Consider the following 17,161-nt stretch of genomic DNA (forward strand, 5'->3'; position numbering starts at 1 on the left):
CACACACACACACACACCTAGAAGTAGAGCTATGGCTCAAGTGGTAGAGGACTAGCCTTGAGCAAAAAGCTCAGAGGCAGTTCCCAGGCCTTGAGTTAAGACCCAGGACCAGCACAAAAAGAGGCTTTGGAAGTCAAAACCATCAGTTTGGGGACATGTTTTTTCAGGTCTTAACCAAATGTCCCTTAGTGTGCTTTCCCATTCTAGCATGCAGAAAGTGATATTTCTCCCGTTCTTCTCCTCTACTGAAATACTTCCTAGATTTTTCTCTTCCCACCACACCTTTTTTTTTCCCCAACTGAGTTTCTCACCATATGACATACTCTAAAGTTTATTTTTGCGAGTCTACTCCTACTGGAATGCAGGGCCTTTTTGTTTTGTTTTACTGTTAGCTATTTTGATTGCCTTGATTACACAGGCCAGTATAATGTATAGCACATTAATGAATCTTTAAAAAACTATATTTAGTGAAAGATGGGACAGACTTCTCAGAGCAAGGGAATTTGCTAAAGTTAGTCACTAGAAGGGCTTTGAATAAGGGAACAAAATCTAGTTGGAAAGAAGAGAAGACAAGCAGTATCACAGTTGCCTGTTATTATTTTATAAATCATTCTTAAGCCAAAAATAACCTATGAGTAATTGTTACTTGCATAAAGAAGTAAGAAGCTCAATAATAAATTGAAGTTGAAATCATACAGACTTGAGTTTGAATTCCAGTTCTGCCACTTATTTAACATCAGTACTCTTATTTATAAGACAAGGATACTAACAGCATTTGTTTCACAGAAGTGCTGCCAGGAAAAATAGGATAATGCACATCCAGACCATGGTGTAAGTGTCACTATTTTATCACTGTGGTTTCTTCACAACTATTGTTTATTTTGTAGTTTGTTCCAGTACTAGGGTTTGAACTTAAGAGCTTTGGGCTCTTGCTTGCTTTTTGTTATTGTTGTTGTTTTCACTCACAGCTAGCATTCTACCAGCTGAGCTATGCCTCCATTCCAGCATTTTGCTAGTAAATTTGACATAGAATTTCAGCTTCCTAAGCAGTTAGGACTATAGATGTAAGCTTCCAGTGCTTGACTATTTTTAAAATAGATAAAGAGAAATTTGAGATGACAGTGATACTAAGAAGAAGCAGAGATTTACAACCGATAGCAAATTCACAGTACTTTCTTCTTAAAAATATGACAAAAATTAAGTATGACATAGTATATCAATTATCTAAGAATGTATTATATTCACTGGAAAAATAACAAGGTATATTAGTTTTCTAGGATTTCCATAACAAATTATCACAAATGAGTGGTTTAACAGTGAACACATTTATTTTCATAAAATTTTGGAGGCCAATAGCCCAAAATAAGGAACAGGCAAAGCTATACTTCCTCAAAAGGCTGCAGGGAATAAAGTTTCTGATGGTTCCAGGTAAGTGTTCCTTTGCATTTGCTATAACACACACATGCCCATACAAAGTTATTGATCTTCTGTTGCTATTAATTGCATTCTAACTACTATATGAATGGTTTTCTGAAAGCTTAAGATTCTAATTCAATAAGACTTTCTAGCATCAAGAATGCTGCTGCTTCTAAGATGTGTGTGATAGTTGCTACCTATAGTCATTGCTACTTAGGAAGCTGAGGTGAAAGAATCACTTAAGTGCCAGGATTTGGGATAAGCCTGATTTAGTTAGTACTTTGCCTCTCTGTTTCTCCGGTTCCTAGTTCATTAAACTGCATCAATGATAGTATCTAGCATCTGTATATGAGGGTTAAAAGTTCATGTACTTTGATCCATTTGGAGTTGATTCTGGTGCAGGGTGATATGTAAGGATCTAGCTTCAGCTTTCTGCATGGGTATAGCCAATTCTACCAGCACCATTTATTGACAAGACTGTCTTTCATCCTGTGTTTTTGGCTCCCTTATCAAATATTAGATGGCTATAAGTCTGTGGGTTCATTTTGGGGTCTTCTATTCTATTCCTTTGGTCCTCAGGCCTATTCTTATGCCAACCTATTTTTATTACTACAGGTTTGTAATAGAAGTTTGAAAGTTGGTATTGATATTCTTCCAGCACTGTTCTTTCTGATAAGGATTGTTTTTGCTATCCAGGGTCTTCTATTATTCCATATGAATTTTTGGATTACTTCTTCTACATCTTTGAAGAATGTTGTTGGGATTTTGATGGGTATTGCAATAATTTGTAGATAGCTTTTGGCAGTACTGACATTTTCATGATGCTAATCCTTCCTATCCAGGGGCATGGGAGGTTTTCCCACTTCCTTAAGTCTGCTTTAATTTCCTTTTTCAGCATTGTTTACCATAGCCAAGATATGGAATCAACCTAGATGCTCTTCAGTGGACGAATAGATCAAGAAAATGTGGTATATATTCACAATGCAATTCTACACTTCCATCAGAAAGAACAACATTGCCTCATTTGTAAGAAAATTTAAAGACTTAAAAAAATTATGCTAAGTGAAGTAAGCTAGACCCAAAGAAACATAGACCGACTGCATGGTTTCCCTAATTTGTAATAACTAGAATGTGCCTATACATCTACAACTAAATCCAATGGATAGTAAAGACAAATAAATTACACCTGGGCATGATTAATTAAACAGCACTCTAAACATCACATAGTGAGAACAAAGGAGAATAATTTTAGGAGAGAGGATCACAAGGGCTCAATAGCTATGTGCATATAATCATATAAAATGATGCTTATTGAAATGAACTCCAAGAAATGGAATTCAAGTAAGAGGGTTTTTAAAAAAATATATTGTTTTCAGTTCTTTATTTTCTTCTTTTTTCCTTTTTTCTTTCATTTATTCCCTCTGTCCCCGTTTTTTATTTCTGTACCCTCTGTCTTGTACAGAAACGGTGGAACAAAGGGTGAATCAATTCAGCACTAAAACCCACTAGCCACTATGATGGAAATGAACTATACATCTCTAGGGGAAGGAAAATCAGGAGGGGAAAAACTGTGAGAGAACAAGGGAGGGGTTGCCACTATTCCAAAGGAAATATACTCTGTACATCACCTTTAGAATACATTTTTAAGTTCATATAAATAATGTGCCTAATAAGCAGAAAGTACTATAGAAGCCTCTTCCATATTCTGAACTACTTTTTTTTCCTCTTGTAATGGCTGATCATTCATTTGCTTAGATTTCTGCATGCTTATTATTAATTTAACTCATATCTCCCTCTTTTTGCTTATATGTTCTCAGTTATTCTATCAATTTTGTCTTCTTAAGTGAATTCCTTACCAAAATCTTCTGAGCTGTTCCTTTTTTTTTTTTTTTTTTTTTTTTTTTTTTTTTTTGGCGAGTCCTAGGCCGTGAACTCAGGGCCTGAGCACTGACCCTGGCTTCTTTTTTGCTCAAGGCTAGCACTCTGCCACTTGAGCCACAGCGCCACTTCTGGCCATTTTCTGTATATGTGGTGCTGAGGAATCGAACCCAGGGCCTCATGTATACGAGGCAAGCACTCTTGCCAGTAGGCCATATTCCCAGCCCTGAGCTGCTCCATTTTGAATTGATTTCTGATCTACAGCTGTTTTACTGGTTCTCTCTAGAAACTTTCTCCTAAGGATTCCCCATGTCTCTCCCCTGTGCCAGACCTGGGTCCTCATTCATAGAGTAGCATTTTCATTAGATCCTGGAGAAATTATGTGTAAGAAGTAATCTTTTTAAAGTGCTTCCTGTCTGAAAATGCCTTTATCTTATCTTCTGCAAATCATGATGAGAGCCTGTACGAATGAGCTGTGTGTGATTTAGAAAGATAATCCTTTGTTTAATATAAAGGCCATGTACAGAGGGAAAATTCCATGTGTTCATTGGGGTTTTAAACCTCAGAACCCTAGCAGAAGTTTATAAAGTAGAAAATGTTTTATATTCATCTTTATAGTTACATGTGTAGAATTTACATGGCTATAAAACTTGTTTTCCATTGTCATCCTTGAGCTCATATGTGACCAGGTGAGAAACATGAAATGATGTTGGAAACATTTTCAGGAATGATACATAATTAGCAATTTTCAAAGAACTGAATAGGAGCCTTTAGGATCTGAACAGTTTTAAAACATGAGAACAGAATTAAATTTAAACAATGAATTGCTTAATAAAGAAAGAAAGATAATCCTTTATTTAAGCCACTTTACTGCCATCTGCTGGAAAAATCATGAAACAACTACAAACTACATGACAGTTTAATAAAAGACACCTCTAGGAGTCAACCTGGGAGAAGAATCTCTAATGTACTATGAGAAGAGGTAATAAACAGTACAAGAACTGTACCCAGTGCATAACGTATGAAATGGTAACCTCTCTGTACATCACTTTTACAGTAAGAAAAAAAAGATAAAAGAAAATTTGGAAAGCCTCTTCTTTCTAATGGGTAAACATGATTAGAACAAGTTGGTAGTAATACTGGTTCTGTTACCTGCATGCTTTGAAATGTGAGTGTTCCATCACAATGTTTGCACATAACACAGCTTTTGTAGTGCTTATAAATAACTTAATCAATGATAAACACTAGGTGAACAAAGAAAAGTGCATCCAATAGAACTAAGCCAAGTCGACTACAGAAAACACTGATACACACATTTATATCAAATACCTACTAGGTGGCTCAATTCACTGCATGTGCAAACACCTAAACATATTTGATATAATAATGTTCTGATTTTTAAATAATCCTCCTTCTACCATTCTACAATAAACTTACAAACTATTCTGATGCCCACTAACACAAATTTTAGGAGTTCTGAAAGGTAAAGTGATACAGTTATTGAAGCATATTTTTTAAACCCAGTTTTGGTTTGTCTTGTTTTGACAGAACTAAGGTTTAACTCAGGAACATGTAATTGTAAGGCAGGCATCCTACCTCTTGAGGTAAGTTCTCAGTCCTTTTTGCTTTAGTTGTTTTTCTAAAGGACTCTCATGTTTTTGTCTAGACCATTCTGAACCTTCCATCTTTCTATTTCCACCTCCTATATAACTGGTATCACAGTTGTATATGATCATGCCCAGCTTACTGGATGAGAAAGGGCTCTTGCTAACTTTTGCCAGACTGATCTCAAACTATTTTTTTTTTTGGCCAGTCCTGGGCCTTGGACTCAGGGCCTGAGCACTGTCCCTGGCTTCTTCCCGCTCAAGGCTAGCACTCTGCCACTTGAGCCACAGCGCCACTTCTGGCCGTTTTCTGTATATGTGGTGCTGGGGAATCGAACCTAGGGCCTCGTGTATCCAAGGCAGGCACTCTTGCCACTAGGCTATATCCCCAGCCCCGTCAAACTTTTTGATCTAAATAAATGCATACATTAAAAGTAATCTAAATATTGAGTAGCTAGGAGTTCCATCATTTTTTATGTCACTGGCTAAGTTTTTTAGAATAGTGCTCCTAATCTCATTTTCTCTATGAACTATGATTTTTGCTATGCAAATCTGTACAATGTTTTTTTAGGATTAAATGTTACATTACAACAGAACTGATTCTAATGGCTATTTTATTTCGGACCATAGCTTATTTTTCCAGAATAATAATATTTATTTATATATAAATATGTATATTTATATGTATATTGTATGTTAATATATGTAATATATATAGCATAACACATAACATTTATTTATATACTATATATTTTGTTTATAGATTACAGTATATATGTATTATATGTTTTTATATATTTTAATCTAGTTCTATATGTAATCAGATTTCAAAGAACAATTATATATTTGCTCATGGTTTTTTTTTTTCAAATTTTTATTATCAAACTGATGTACAGAAAAGTTACAGTTTCATACGTTAGGCACCGGATATATTTCTTGTACAGTTTGTTACCTTGTCCCTCATACTCCCCTCCCTCCTCCCCCTTTCCCTCCCCCCCCCCCCACGGAGGTTCAGTTCACTTACACCAAACAGTTTTGCAAGTATTGCTTTTGTAGTTGTTTCTCTTTTTTTTTACCCTGTGTCTCTCAAATTTGGTATTCCCTTTCAATTTCCTACTTCCAATACCAGTATATACGGTTGCCAACATACTCAGATAAGATTACAGAGATAGTATAGGTACAACCACAGGAAGGTGATACAAGAACATCATCAATAATAGAAGCTACAGATACACATAGGACGTTGAAAGTAGTTACAACTGTTTCCATAACATGGAGTTCATTTCACTTAGCATCATCTTATGTGTTCATAAGGGTATAGCTATTGGGTCTTGTGATGCTCTGCTATGAGTTGCCTAAACCTGTACTAATTATTCCCAATAAGGGAGACCATAGAGTCCATGTTTCTTTGGGTCTGGCTCACTTCACTTAGTATAATTTTTTCCAAGTCCTTCCATTTCCTTACAAATGGGACAATGTCATTCTTTCTGATAGAGGCATAAAATTCCATTGTGTATATGTACCACATTTTCCTGATCCATTCGTCTACTGAGGGGCATCTGGGCTGGTTCCAGATTCTCGCTATGACAAATTGTGCTGCGATGAACATTGTTGTGCTGGTGACATTACTGTGATTTTGTTTGTGGTCTTTTGGATAGATACCCAAAAGTGGGGTTGCTGGGTCATAGGGGAGTTGTATATTTAGCCTTCTGAGGAATCTCCATACTGCTTGCCAGAGTGGCTGAACCAGTTTACATTCCCACCAACAATGAAGTAGGGTTCCCTTTTGGCCACATCCCCTCCAACAATTGTTATTGTTAGTTTTCTTGATATAGGACATTCTTACTGGGGTGAGATGGAATCTCAATGTTGTTTTGATTTGCATTTCTTTTATGGCCAGTGATGTAGAGCATTTTTTCATATGTCTCTTGGCCATTCTCATTTCCTCATCAGAGAAGTCTCTTTGTAAGTCTTTAGCCCACTTGATGAGGGGGCTATTGGTTCTTTGCGGTTTTGTTTTGGAAAAAGGCAATTTTTTTAGTTCTGCATATATTTTAGAGATGAGGCCTTTGTCTGTTGAATGTCCAGTAAAGATCTTCTCCCAGTCTGTGGGCTTTCTGTTTATCTTGCGAGCTATGTCCTTTGCCATGCAGAAGCTCTGCAGTTTGATGCAGTCCCATTTGTCCAACCTTTCTTTGATTTGTACCCTTTCTGGGTCTTTGTTAAGGAAGTTCCGTCCTGCGCCAAGGAGCCCAAGTGTTTCTCCTACTCCTTCCTTAGTGTTTTCAGGGTGTCTGTTTTGATTTCCAGGTCTTTAATCCATTTGGAATTGATTTTGGTGCAGGGTGATATATAAGGATCTAGTTTTAGTTTGTTGCATGTGTTGAGCCAGTTTTGCCAGCACCACTTGTTAAAGAGGCTATCTTTCTTCCATACTATTGTTTTAGCTCCTTTATCAAAGATTAAGTAGGCGTAGTTCTGTGGGTTCATTTCTGGGTCTTCAATTCTGTTCCATTGGTCTTCAGGCCTATTCCGGTGCCAATACCAAGCTGTTTTTATTACTATAGCTTTATAATACAGCTTGAAGTTGGGTATTGTAATTCCTCCAGCACTGTTCTTTCTGCTTAGGATTGTTTTTGCTATTCTAGGTCTTTTATTGTTCCATATGAATTTCTGGATTGCTTCCTCTATTTCATTAAAGAATGGTGTTGGGATATTAATGGGTATTGCATTGAATTTGTCGATAGCCTTTGGCAATATTGCCATTTTGATTATATTAATCCTCCCAATCCAGGAGCATGGGAGGTTTTTCCATTTCCGTAGTTCTGACTTAATTTCATTTTTCAAGCTGTTAAAGTTCTCATCAAGAGGTCTTTCACTTCTTTGGTTAAGGTTATTCCCAGGTATTTTATGTTTTTGGGGGTTGTTGCAAAAGGAGTTGCTTTCCTGATTTCAGCCTCGGTCTTTGGGTCGTTAGCATAGAGAAAGGCCGTTGATTTTTGAAGGTTTATTTTATGTCCTGCAACTTTGCCAAAGTTTTGGATCAGCTCTAAAGAAAAGCCAAAACTATCCAACAAAACAGTTTTCAGGTTCATTATTCCTGGTTATATCTTCTTTAAGTTATTCTGTTCAATACTTTGTCACAGCAATGAAAAAGTAACCAATAGAAAGACATAATGTTCATGAGCTTTAGAAAATAATGTATTTCAATAAAAAAGAATTCAGTGAATTAAAACCCAGGTCAATTTTAGCATCTTGAATAATCTATAGACTGAATTCATGAGTCTGAGAACTATCCTAGGGAGAAGTAAATTCTAGCCAAAGTTCTTACCTCTTGCCTAGATTATTGTAAGCATTCAAATTGGTCCTGAACTCCTATTCCTTCATCCTTATTCTCAGTATAGAAATTATCTGAAAGAGTAAGTCAAAGCCCTTATGAAGACCTATACCATATTCCGCCCCCCCCCCATTTATTACCATTCCAGACTCTTCTCAAAACTAACCATTATTCTAACATTAACACCATAACTACTTTGGCTATTTAGAGCTACTTATAATAAGTAGAATCATATAGCATGTAGTTTCTATACTTTGGAACATTATTCAGTGGAATTTCTTTTCAATTTTTCTATTTGGAAGTGTTTATATAAATAAATATACATAATAATACATAAATGCTCTTAGTTTAATACAAGTGTTGTGAGCATATTTTCCTTCTATATTTTCATCATTTTACTTTGCTAATGGTATGTTGATGAACAGAATTCTTAATGTTAATATGGTCACATTTATCTATTATTCCCATTGGAAAATGTTTGGTGATGGGTGAAACATATGACTACATAGTGTTTTTATATTTTTTAAAGAAATCTTTATCAAGTATAAGGGAATATTGTCAATATTACTTCTGGAGACTTTATTGTTTTACTTCTCTTTATATCTACCAAATGTTTAGAACTGACTTTGCATAGTAAGACAGAGGTCAAGACCCCTGGTCTATTCCTCATAAACATATATATCTGACAATACCAATGACTGAAAAGACATTTTTCCCCACTACCCCTGCTTTGTCAAACCTGACCTATATGGAACCATCTCAGGGCTCTCCATTCTATTTCATGAGTCTATTTGTCTATTATTCTATCTCTATCATATTGTACTTTTAAAAGAGACCTTGGTAATAGTTGAGTAACTCTTCTCTTCTTGTTTTTGCCACCTTACTTATTAATGCTGTGTGAAATTTCTAGAGAAATTTTAGAATCAACTTGCTATGGGAGCTGAAATATTGTCTTCTAATGTATGATCATTCTATAATCTATTTATTTAGATCATTTTTATTTTCCTCAATTATTTTTTATGTAGAAGTCATTCATATTCCTTATTAGAAATCTTTATCTCTAGCCACTAGTAGTGTTATAGTAAATATATATTTAGATTTTTTATTTCCCATTCATTAGTATATAGAAGTATCAGTAGAAATGTAATTGAGTTGAGGATACTAACATTTTTATTTCTATATACATTCATCATTATTTGAGCTAGATAAAGTTTATAAAAATCTACTAAAAGTAGCCAGGAGCTGGTGGCTCATGTCTGTAATCCTAGCTATTCAGGAGACTGAGATCTGAGGACTGTGATTTAAAGCCAGTAAAGCCTGTAAGACTCTTATCGCCAATTAGCTACCAAAAAAGCTAATGTGAAGCTGTGGCTCAAGTGGCAGAATGCCAGCCTTGAGGAAAAAAAGGCTCAGGAACAATGTCCAGGCCCCAAGTTCAAGCCCCAGGATGGCACATGCACAAATAGAATAATTAATTTTAAACATCTACTGAAGGCAGTTATCTTATGCCTTTTTCGTTCTTAGGGACTGGCATAAAATGGTACTATATAACACTTACCCCATGAACTATTTGAGACTGATTTTCCTAAAGAGAAATCATTAGGAGGCAAATCACTAGGAGATAAAAATAAAACAATAGAATAATGATCTAATTCAAGATTAAATTGGCATAGAAAGAAGAATGGCTCCTCTTTTCTCCCTCTGATAGTTTTATATGCTGATCTAGGACAACCACTCTGAAAATGAGCCATGAATTGTCATGAGTCAAAATGGCTACCAAGCTTGCCAAAGACAAAAACAAAGGAAGTTCTAGTTCAGATACTTTTTTTTTGTTGTTTTTTTTTTTTGCCAGTCCTGGGCCTTGGACTCAGGGCCTGAGCACTGTCCCTGGCTTCTTTTTGCTCAAGGCTAGCACTCTGCCACTTGAGTCACAGTGCCACTTCTGGCCATTTTCTATATATGTGGTGCTGGGGAATCGAACCCAGGGCTTCATGTATACGAGGCAAGCGCTCTTGCCACTAGGCTATATCCCCAGCCCATAGTTCAGATACTTTTGTTCCTTGTCTTAGTTTGTCTTTGAGACCAATATCTGGAACACTGCAGATACTTAATAATTTACTATACAGTCTCTGTTCTATAACAATGCAATGATTTTTCATACTACCACTATACGTCTTCAAAACCAGTGACTTTTGTGGGTGAAAACTTGAATATGCCAAGTTTGCTAGAGAAGTGACAAAGATGGTTATCAATGTAAAATTAGATGTAACAAAAGCAAAGGAACTGAAATGTGACACTAAGTTCAAAGCATATGAAATATCAGTGTATGAAATATTAATGGACTATAAAATGGTTACACCTACATAGGTTTTCAATATAACTTAAGCACATACCTAACTGGTTTCAATACACATCAGAGGCGCAATGAAAATTAAGATGTCAGGGCCATATGACTTCTCAAAAGCCCTTGGAGAAATTACATGCTAATCTGGCTAATTTCTAGAAAAACAACTGTTACAGGATAATAAGGGAGAAGGAAAAAAGATTCAAATTCCTAATAAGAGTTTTCAGCTTCTTAAGAAAATGAAAAGACAAAAATAAATTCACAAATTTAAAAACCCGAACTCTTATTTCAGAAAACAGAAGCAAACTCACTGAATCATACACAATCACTACTACAGAGACAACAAATGAATGTCAACAAACCAAGTGTCTACGACTAAAGGTCTACAAGCCACTAAGTACATATATAAAAATGCAAAGTCCTGAAGCAGTACCTACCTTTACACATTCCTTCACTATTTTAAATTGTATAATCCTTAAAAATATCTTGCTAGTTTAATACCAATTTTTAAAAATTAAAAAAAAACACTAAACAGAATACATTTGGTGCACTTTTTATTTGACCTCAGTTTCCTTTAGAACATATGAATTGAAATGAGGTTTGGGATTTTTTGGGGGGGATTCTTTTATGGGATGCTAGGGATCAAATTCAGAACCTTATGAGTGTAAGGCAACAGAATGACATCCCCAATCTGAAATGGGAAAGATTTTTCCTTTTTGTCTTCTATTTCAACCATGGTTCTGAAGAGTTTATATAGAACATGCAAAATTATCTTAGTTAAATGAGGCTGACATTCCGTTTACAAAACAACAACCGTAAAAGCTAAGTGTACACGATATACCCAAACTCTTTCATACTAAGTTCCTCTACTTACTCCCCTATAAATGCAGTGCTTCAATAATATTGCCAGTACTCTTTCAAAATCAAGAGCAAAAAGTAAACACAAAAATAACATTTTTATGACAATTTGATTAGGACTGCATTCTACCTTATAAGCTAGCACTCTTATAAGTTCTGTCTCTGTAAAGGCAACTTTATTGTCACCTGGTTGTAAAGAACAGAACTCTTTGATGACCTCTAATTCTGAGTCAACATACTATTCAATTCAGCACTTACTTAACAGGAAACACAGGATGTTTTATTTTACTGTAACAGCAACAAGTCCATAAGCTATCCAGTAAAATCCAGAAACTTTATTTCATTATCTTACCCAGTTTTGCGGTGCCCTCTGGTGGGTATTCAGGAAACTGACCCTCGGAAGGGACGCTGACAGTTCTCCTCAGGCATCGCCCTTTGGTGGAATCTGTCTGTTGTTCCTGTCCTTCCCCAGGTATCTAGTTGGTCAAAAATTAAAGAAATGAAGCTTAATAGTAAATTAGCCATAACTTTCTCTTGTATAAATAATGTTTTTAGTTAACAAAGGTAAGAGTATGAATTGAGCAGAGTAAAGGAGGAAAAATGTAGAAATCAAGTATAGACAATAGCAAGGTAGTACAAACCCTCTTCAGGAAGCTTTTCTTTAAAAAGAAAACTGGAAGATCAAGAAAGGTAAGTATGCAAATAAAGCTTACATGAGCATGTACAAATCATATCCAGTTGTGAACCAACTCTGGAGATCAGAAAACAAACACCCACACAAGGTTCTTCTATATCTGGTTCACAACATCCAATTTCTTCTAAGTATTCAGAAAGCTAAATGGAAATGAAGGTTAGCAAGAAAAATCAACCTTACTTTTCTCTTATTAGTAGGAATTTCTGGGCATGAGATATGGCTCAAATAGTATAACACTTGCCTAGGAAGAAGAAGCCCTCAGTTCAAACCTGAGTAACTCTTCTCCTAAAAGAAAAGGCAATTCTGTTAGATATTAATTCACCCAATTTTTCTTCAATTTTAGAATAAAATATTTAAGACATAATTAATAAAACACATTTCAGTGGGTAAGTGTAATGATATGCACATTAATATCTGTATAAAATGGCAAATTTCCCAAGGTGAGATTATTCTTATAATCATGAATGATATTTTTCCTAGTATAGTTTCAGAAATAAATCAAATGGTCATTTTCATATGTGAAATCAGCTGTATAAATGGTCAAAAAATAAAAAAAGAATAATTATCAGTTATCATTGTAGAGTAATGGGGTGGCTTAAAGTTCCTTTTTGTTATCATTGTTACTTGTTTATTAGTTTCCTCTTATCCATGAGAAGTATGTTCCAAAGCCCCCAATGAATGTCTGAAACCACAGGTTTCAAACTGTGTATGCCATAACTTTTTTCCTAAACAAACTGATAAAATACTTAAGTTAAAATTTAAATCACTAAACACAAAATAGAAGAGTTATAGCAATATATTGTAGTAAGTTATGCAAATATCTTTTCTCTCTAATATCCTCTTCAGTTTTAACTTGCTTTATTTCCACCTTTTTATTTAACACAAGCATTTTACAGCTTTTCTTTGGCATACTCAAATTTCCAACATCACTACTCTTCAGATTATTGTTGAGTAACATAGTAATTTAAACATAAGCACTGTGATTCTGTCACAGTCAGTCTGATAACCAAGTTGGCTACTAGGAAGTGATTAACTAATGAGTACTATACTAGCATGGACACTGTGGACAAAGGAAAAGACTTCACTAACTAGTGAGCACTATTATTAGTATGGATACTGTATGCAATGGAAAATAATTCATATCCCAGATGGATGCAGGATAATATAGCATTTCAACACCCTACACACACAATTTAAACTTACAAATTTTTATTTCTAGAATTTGTCATTTAATATTTTCAACCTGCATTTGACCACAAATAACTGAAACTGTAGAAAGAAATACCATGGGTTTTTATATGCTAAGTTTGGAAGTAATGGGCAAAAACTTTTATTAGAAGAATTATATTGCAAAGACCTTAAATAGTCTGGTAAAGTTTGCTAGTAATTACCCATAGTTCCTAATTTTTATGGCTTCTGAATTGTTTTTAAAAATCCAATTGTAATGGACTAATATTGAATTTTTAGTATATGTAAGTTTAAGAAAACTATATATGTGACATTGTAAAAGAGCAGGCATTATAATTATTTCTCTTTCACAGATGAGGGAAAGAACTGGTCATGAAGGATACTTAAAATGGTTTAAGACTATGTGACTTCTGCTTTGCCTCTGGGATCCAAGTCCTATATAACTAGGGAAGGAGAAGCATTAGCATGAGAAACTGATATTACATAAGAATTGAAGAACATTCATCACTTTGACAATAAAAAAAAGAATTGAAGAACAAATGTCTAAAATCACCATAAGTACTAAAAAATGTCAAATTCCTTATTCGATCAAATATTCCTATGTCTCCTCATTCTCATAACAATAGTTATTCTTTGCACTTTCAGAAACTGGGCAGAATTAGGATAAACAAATTTCTAAAAATAAGCAAAAACCACATAACAGCATCAAACAAAACTTCTAAAAGTATGCTACATGATGAGCAGTTTATGAAGAGTAACCCAGGTCATCCCTTCCAGAATGTCAGTTATATTATCTCTACTTAAATAATTAAAAGTGTAGCACTAAAATGTCATATGACTCCCACCTATTTAAAAAAGAGAAAACATATATCCCTACTTGCTTTAACTGTAGAAGGAAAAGGAAACAGATAATTTGGATTCTTGAGAGAATAGTTTGATATAAATAAACATAATTCTTGATGTAAATCTAAAATAACTATTTTCTAAAATAATAAAGGTTTACACTTCACAGAGAAAAATGATAATAATTATTTATGGTGTTTTTAAGTGGGGGTAATTTCTTCCTATGGATATTTAAAAGGCCCTGTCCATTTACCATATACTTTGTCTCCAGCACGTCTAAGAAGAGAGTAAATAAAATTCATCAAGCTTCTTAAGCCTAAAATTCATTCACAAATCTTTCTTCAAAGTTTTAAGGAAGATTCTTCATTTCCTACTGTTGGAATTCAAAATATAATCAGAAGTTTTATTCAAAATATCATTTTTAGGGTGAATAAAGGCAGCACTCACTAGACATTATGTTAAAAGTGAACTATACAACTGTGAGTAGGGATGGGAAGAAAAACTGAGAGAGAGGTAAGGGGTAATACTGTCCAAAAAGAAATGTATGTATTGCCTGGTTTATATAACTGTAATCCCTCTGTACATTACTTTTATAATAACCATAATTTTTATGAAAAAAATATTGTTCTTAGATGTTAGGTCATTTTACCTTTGACTCGGGATACATGGGATATTCTAACTTAAATTCTGAATTTGCTGAGAATATTTTATTCTTATAACGCTATAAATGGCTTCTTAACCTAAATATTAAAAATACATTTATTAACACTGTAATTGGACACATTACAATTTAATTACCTTCAAATGAACCAAATTCAGGTTCAGAAAAACTGTGTTTAGTTAAAGAGTCAACCTTTGAAGATGTTTTTCTATATTCTGACTGTCCTATTTAATTTTTGGTTGTTGACAAACTACTCATAAACATTTATATATCTTCCAGATTCTATAACCAAAGAGTAAAAAACAAAAACAAAAAATCTTGGTCTTGTTCTGGGCTTCTGGGTCCACTTTTGCATCAGTAAAAACAAACAAACAAACAAAAAACAAATCAAGCACTTTAATTACACTCCATTTTATAGAAGAAAAATGGAAAACAGTAAGGAATAAATTGCTTCTCAGGTATCTAAGATGTCATAACAACAAAATCAAACTTAATCTCTGGTTCCTAGATCTTCTTCATTAATTCTAATGCATGCATAACAACTTAAGAGTAAAGTGACAACATAAAATTAACATATACACTATGCATGCATACCCATATACCTTCTTCAAAAATATCTAATTTTTCATTTTTCTCAGAATCATTTTTCTTGTCTATCACATTTTTTTATTGTCAAAGTAATGTGCAGGGGGTTAGTTATATGTGTAAGGGAGTGAGTACATTTCTTATCAAACTTGTTACCTTTTCCTTCATTTTTCTCCCACCTCCCCCTCCACCCTTCCCTGAATAGTACAGTTGGTTTACAGCATACTGTCTTGCTGTTGCATTGGTTCGCCTTTACCCTTTGTCTCTCCATTTTGGTGTTCCCCTTCCCTAGTTCCAATAAACACACATATAATATCCAGTGTACCAAAGTCAGTTACAGTGAAATCAGTGGTAAAACCATGGGGAAGAAAGAAAAAAAAAAAGGCATGATTTAGTATGGTAATTTGGAAACAACAACAACAAAAATAAACCACTTATTTCCAAATCCTGTAGTTCATTTCATTTAGAATCATCTTATGTGATCATATGTACATTGCTACTGAGCTCTGTGCTCCTCTACTAGGGTTATCCTAGACAAGTACTAATTGTTTCCAATGAGTGAAACCATGGAGTTTATGTTTCTTTGGATCTGGCTCACTTCACTTGGTATGATTTTTTCCCAAGTCTTTCCATTTCCTCACTAATGGGGCTAAGTCATTCCCTCTAATAGATGCATAGAATTCCATTAATCCATTCATGAACTGAGGGGCATCTGGGTTGGTTCCATATTTTAGCAATGGTAGATTTTGCTGCGATGAACATGGTTAGAGGTTCTTAAAGGAAAGAAGTGAAACACAACACCAAGATATATTAGGGCCATGAATACCAGGCCATAGATAATTTAGGGGCACTGGGAAGCCAAGCTCATTCTTGGAACTGAGGAATGAGGCTCCCACCTGCTCTGTCTTCTTTTTATCTCTTCCTTTTACAAAATATTATATAGATTACTATTCATATTAGCTATGTTTGAGCAGATATCCTTTGTAATGAAGCTTCCTTTGGTAATTCCCCATTGCTAGTAACATCTAAGTGAAATACTTTAGTTCAAAGTTCTTTAAAATAAAAGGATTTCTTAAACTCTCAAGTTTGCTTGTTAAATCATAAATGTCACTTGAATTATCTGTGTTGGTTCCTTCACTGAATTTGTTATGAAGGAGAGAGAGAAAAGAATTGTGTTTCATTCTTTACAACTTCTAGCATAAATGCACACGCAGGGATACATAATATAGCTGTTGAATAACTTGAAAGTGGTTTGAAATGAAACATAACATGGGTAGTAACCCCTAGAGTAAATAACAGTTCATTTTCAGCTGTGTGCACAAAGCCTAACTACTGTTTCATATTCTCATCACTGTATCTGAATATAATACTGTCCTCCAAAAGCAAGACTAATCATGCTAAATATTTTTGAAGTGCACTGGCTGCCTTGCTGCCATACAACTAGCAGCCAGTGCTAAAAATCCCAAATATCAAAAGCAAAACTTGCATTAAAAAATGGAGTGAAATTTACCATCCTGATTGGCATATTGTTGGCAAAAGGAACTCAAAAACTCAGCTTTCTTTTGTATTTCTGTACTGTGTCATGTTTGTCCTCTCTATCATGTCCCTCAATTCCAGATACTCCAGTTAATCTGAAACTCACATAGCCTTCTAGGTCCTCTTTGAACTGGGTTGGCACCAAGCCAGTTATAGCCATTTTTGCACCCACGCAAGGAAGTATATTTCACAACACATAAGCAGTATCTATTTGGCA

General features: G+C 34.7%; 1 protein-coding gene across 4 annotated transcripts in view; it reads right to left on the reverse strand.

Annotated features, from left to right (window-relative positions):
* The window catches only part of Rasal2 (RAS protein activator like 2), a 271,624-nt gene that overhangs the window by 128,896 nt on the left and 125,567 nt on the right, over positions 1-17,161 (reverse strand). For all 4 annotated transcript variants that reach the window (XM_048357801.1, XM_048357799.1, XM_048357800.1 and 1 more), the window contains exon 3: positions 11,790-11,913. In XM_048357801.1, the coding sequence (XP_048213758.1) occupies positions 11,790-11,913 (124 nt within the window). The remainder of the gene's footprint in view (positions 1-11,789; positions 11,914-17,161) is intronic.

Source organism: Perognathus longimembris, chromosome 11 (assembly GCF_023159225.1).
Source record: "Perognathus longimembris pacificus isolate PPM17 chromosome 11, ASM2315922v1, whole genome shotgun sequence".
Lineage (NCBI taxonomy): Eukaryota > Metazoa > Chordata > Mammalia > Rodentia > Heteromyidae > Perognathus > Perognathus longimembris.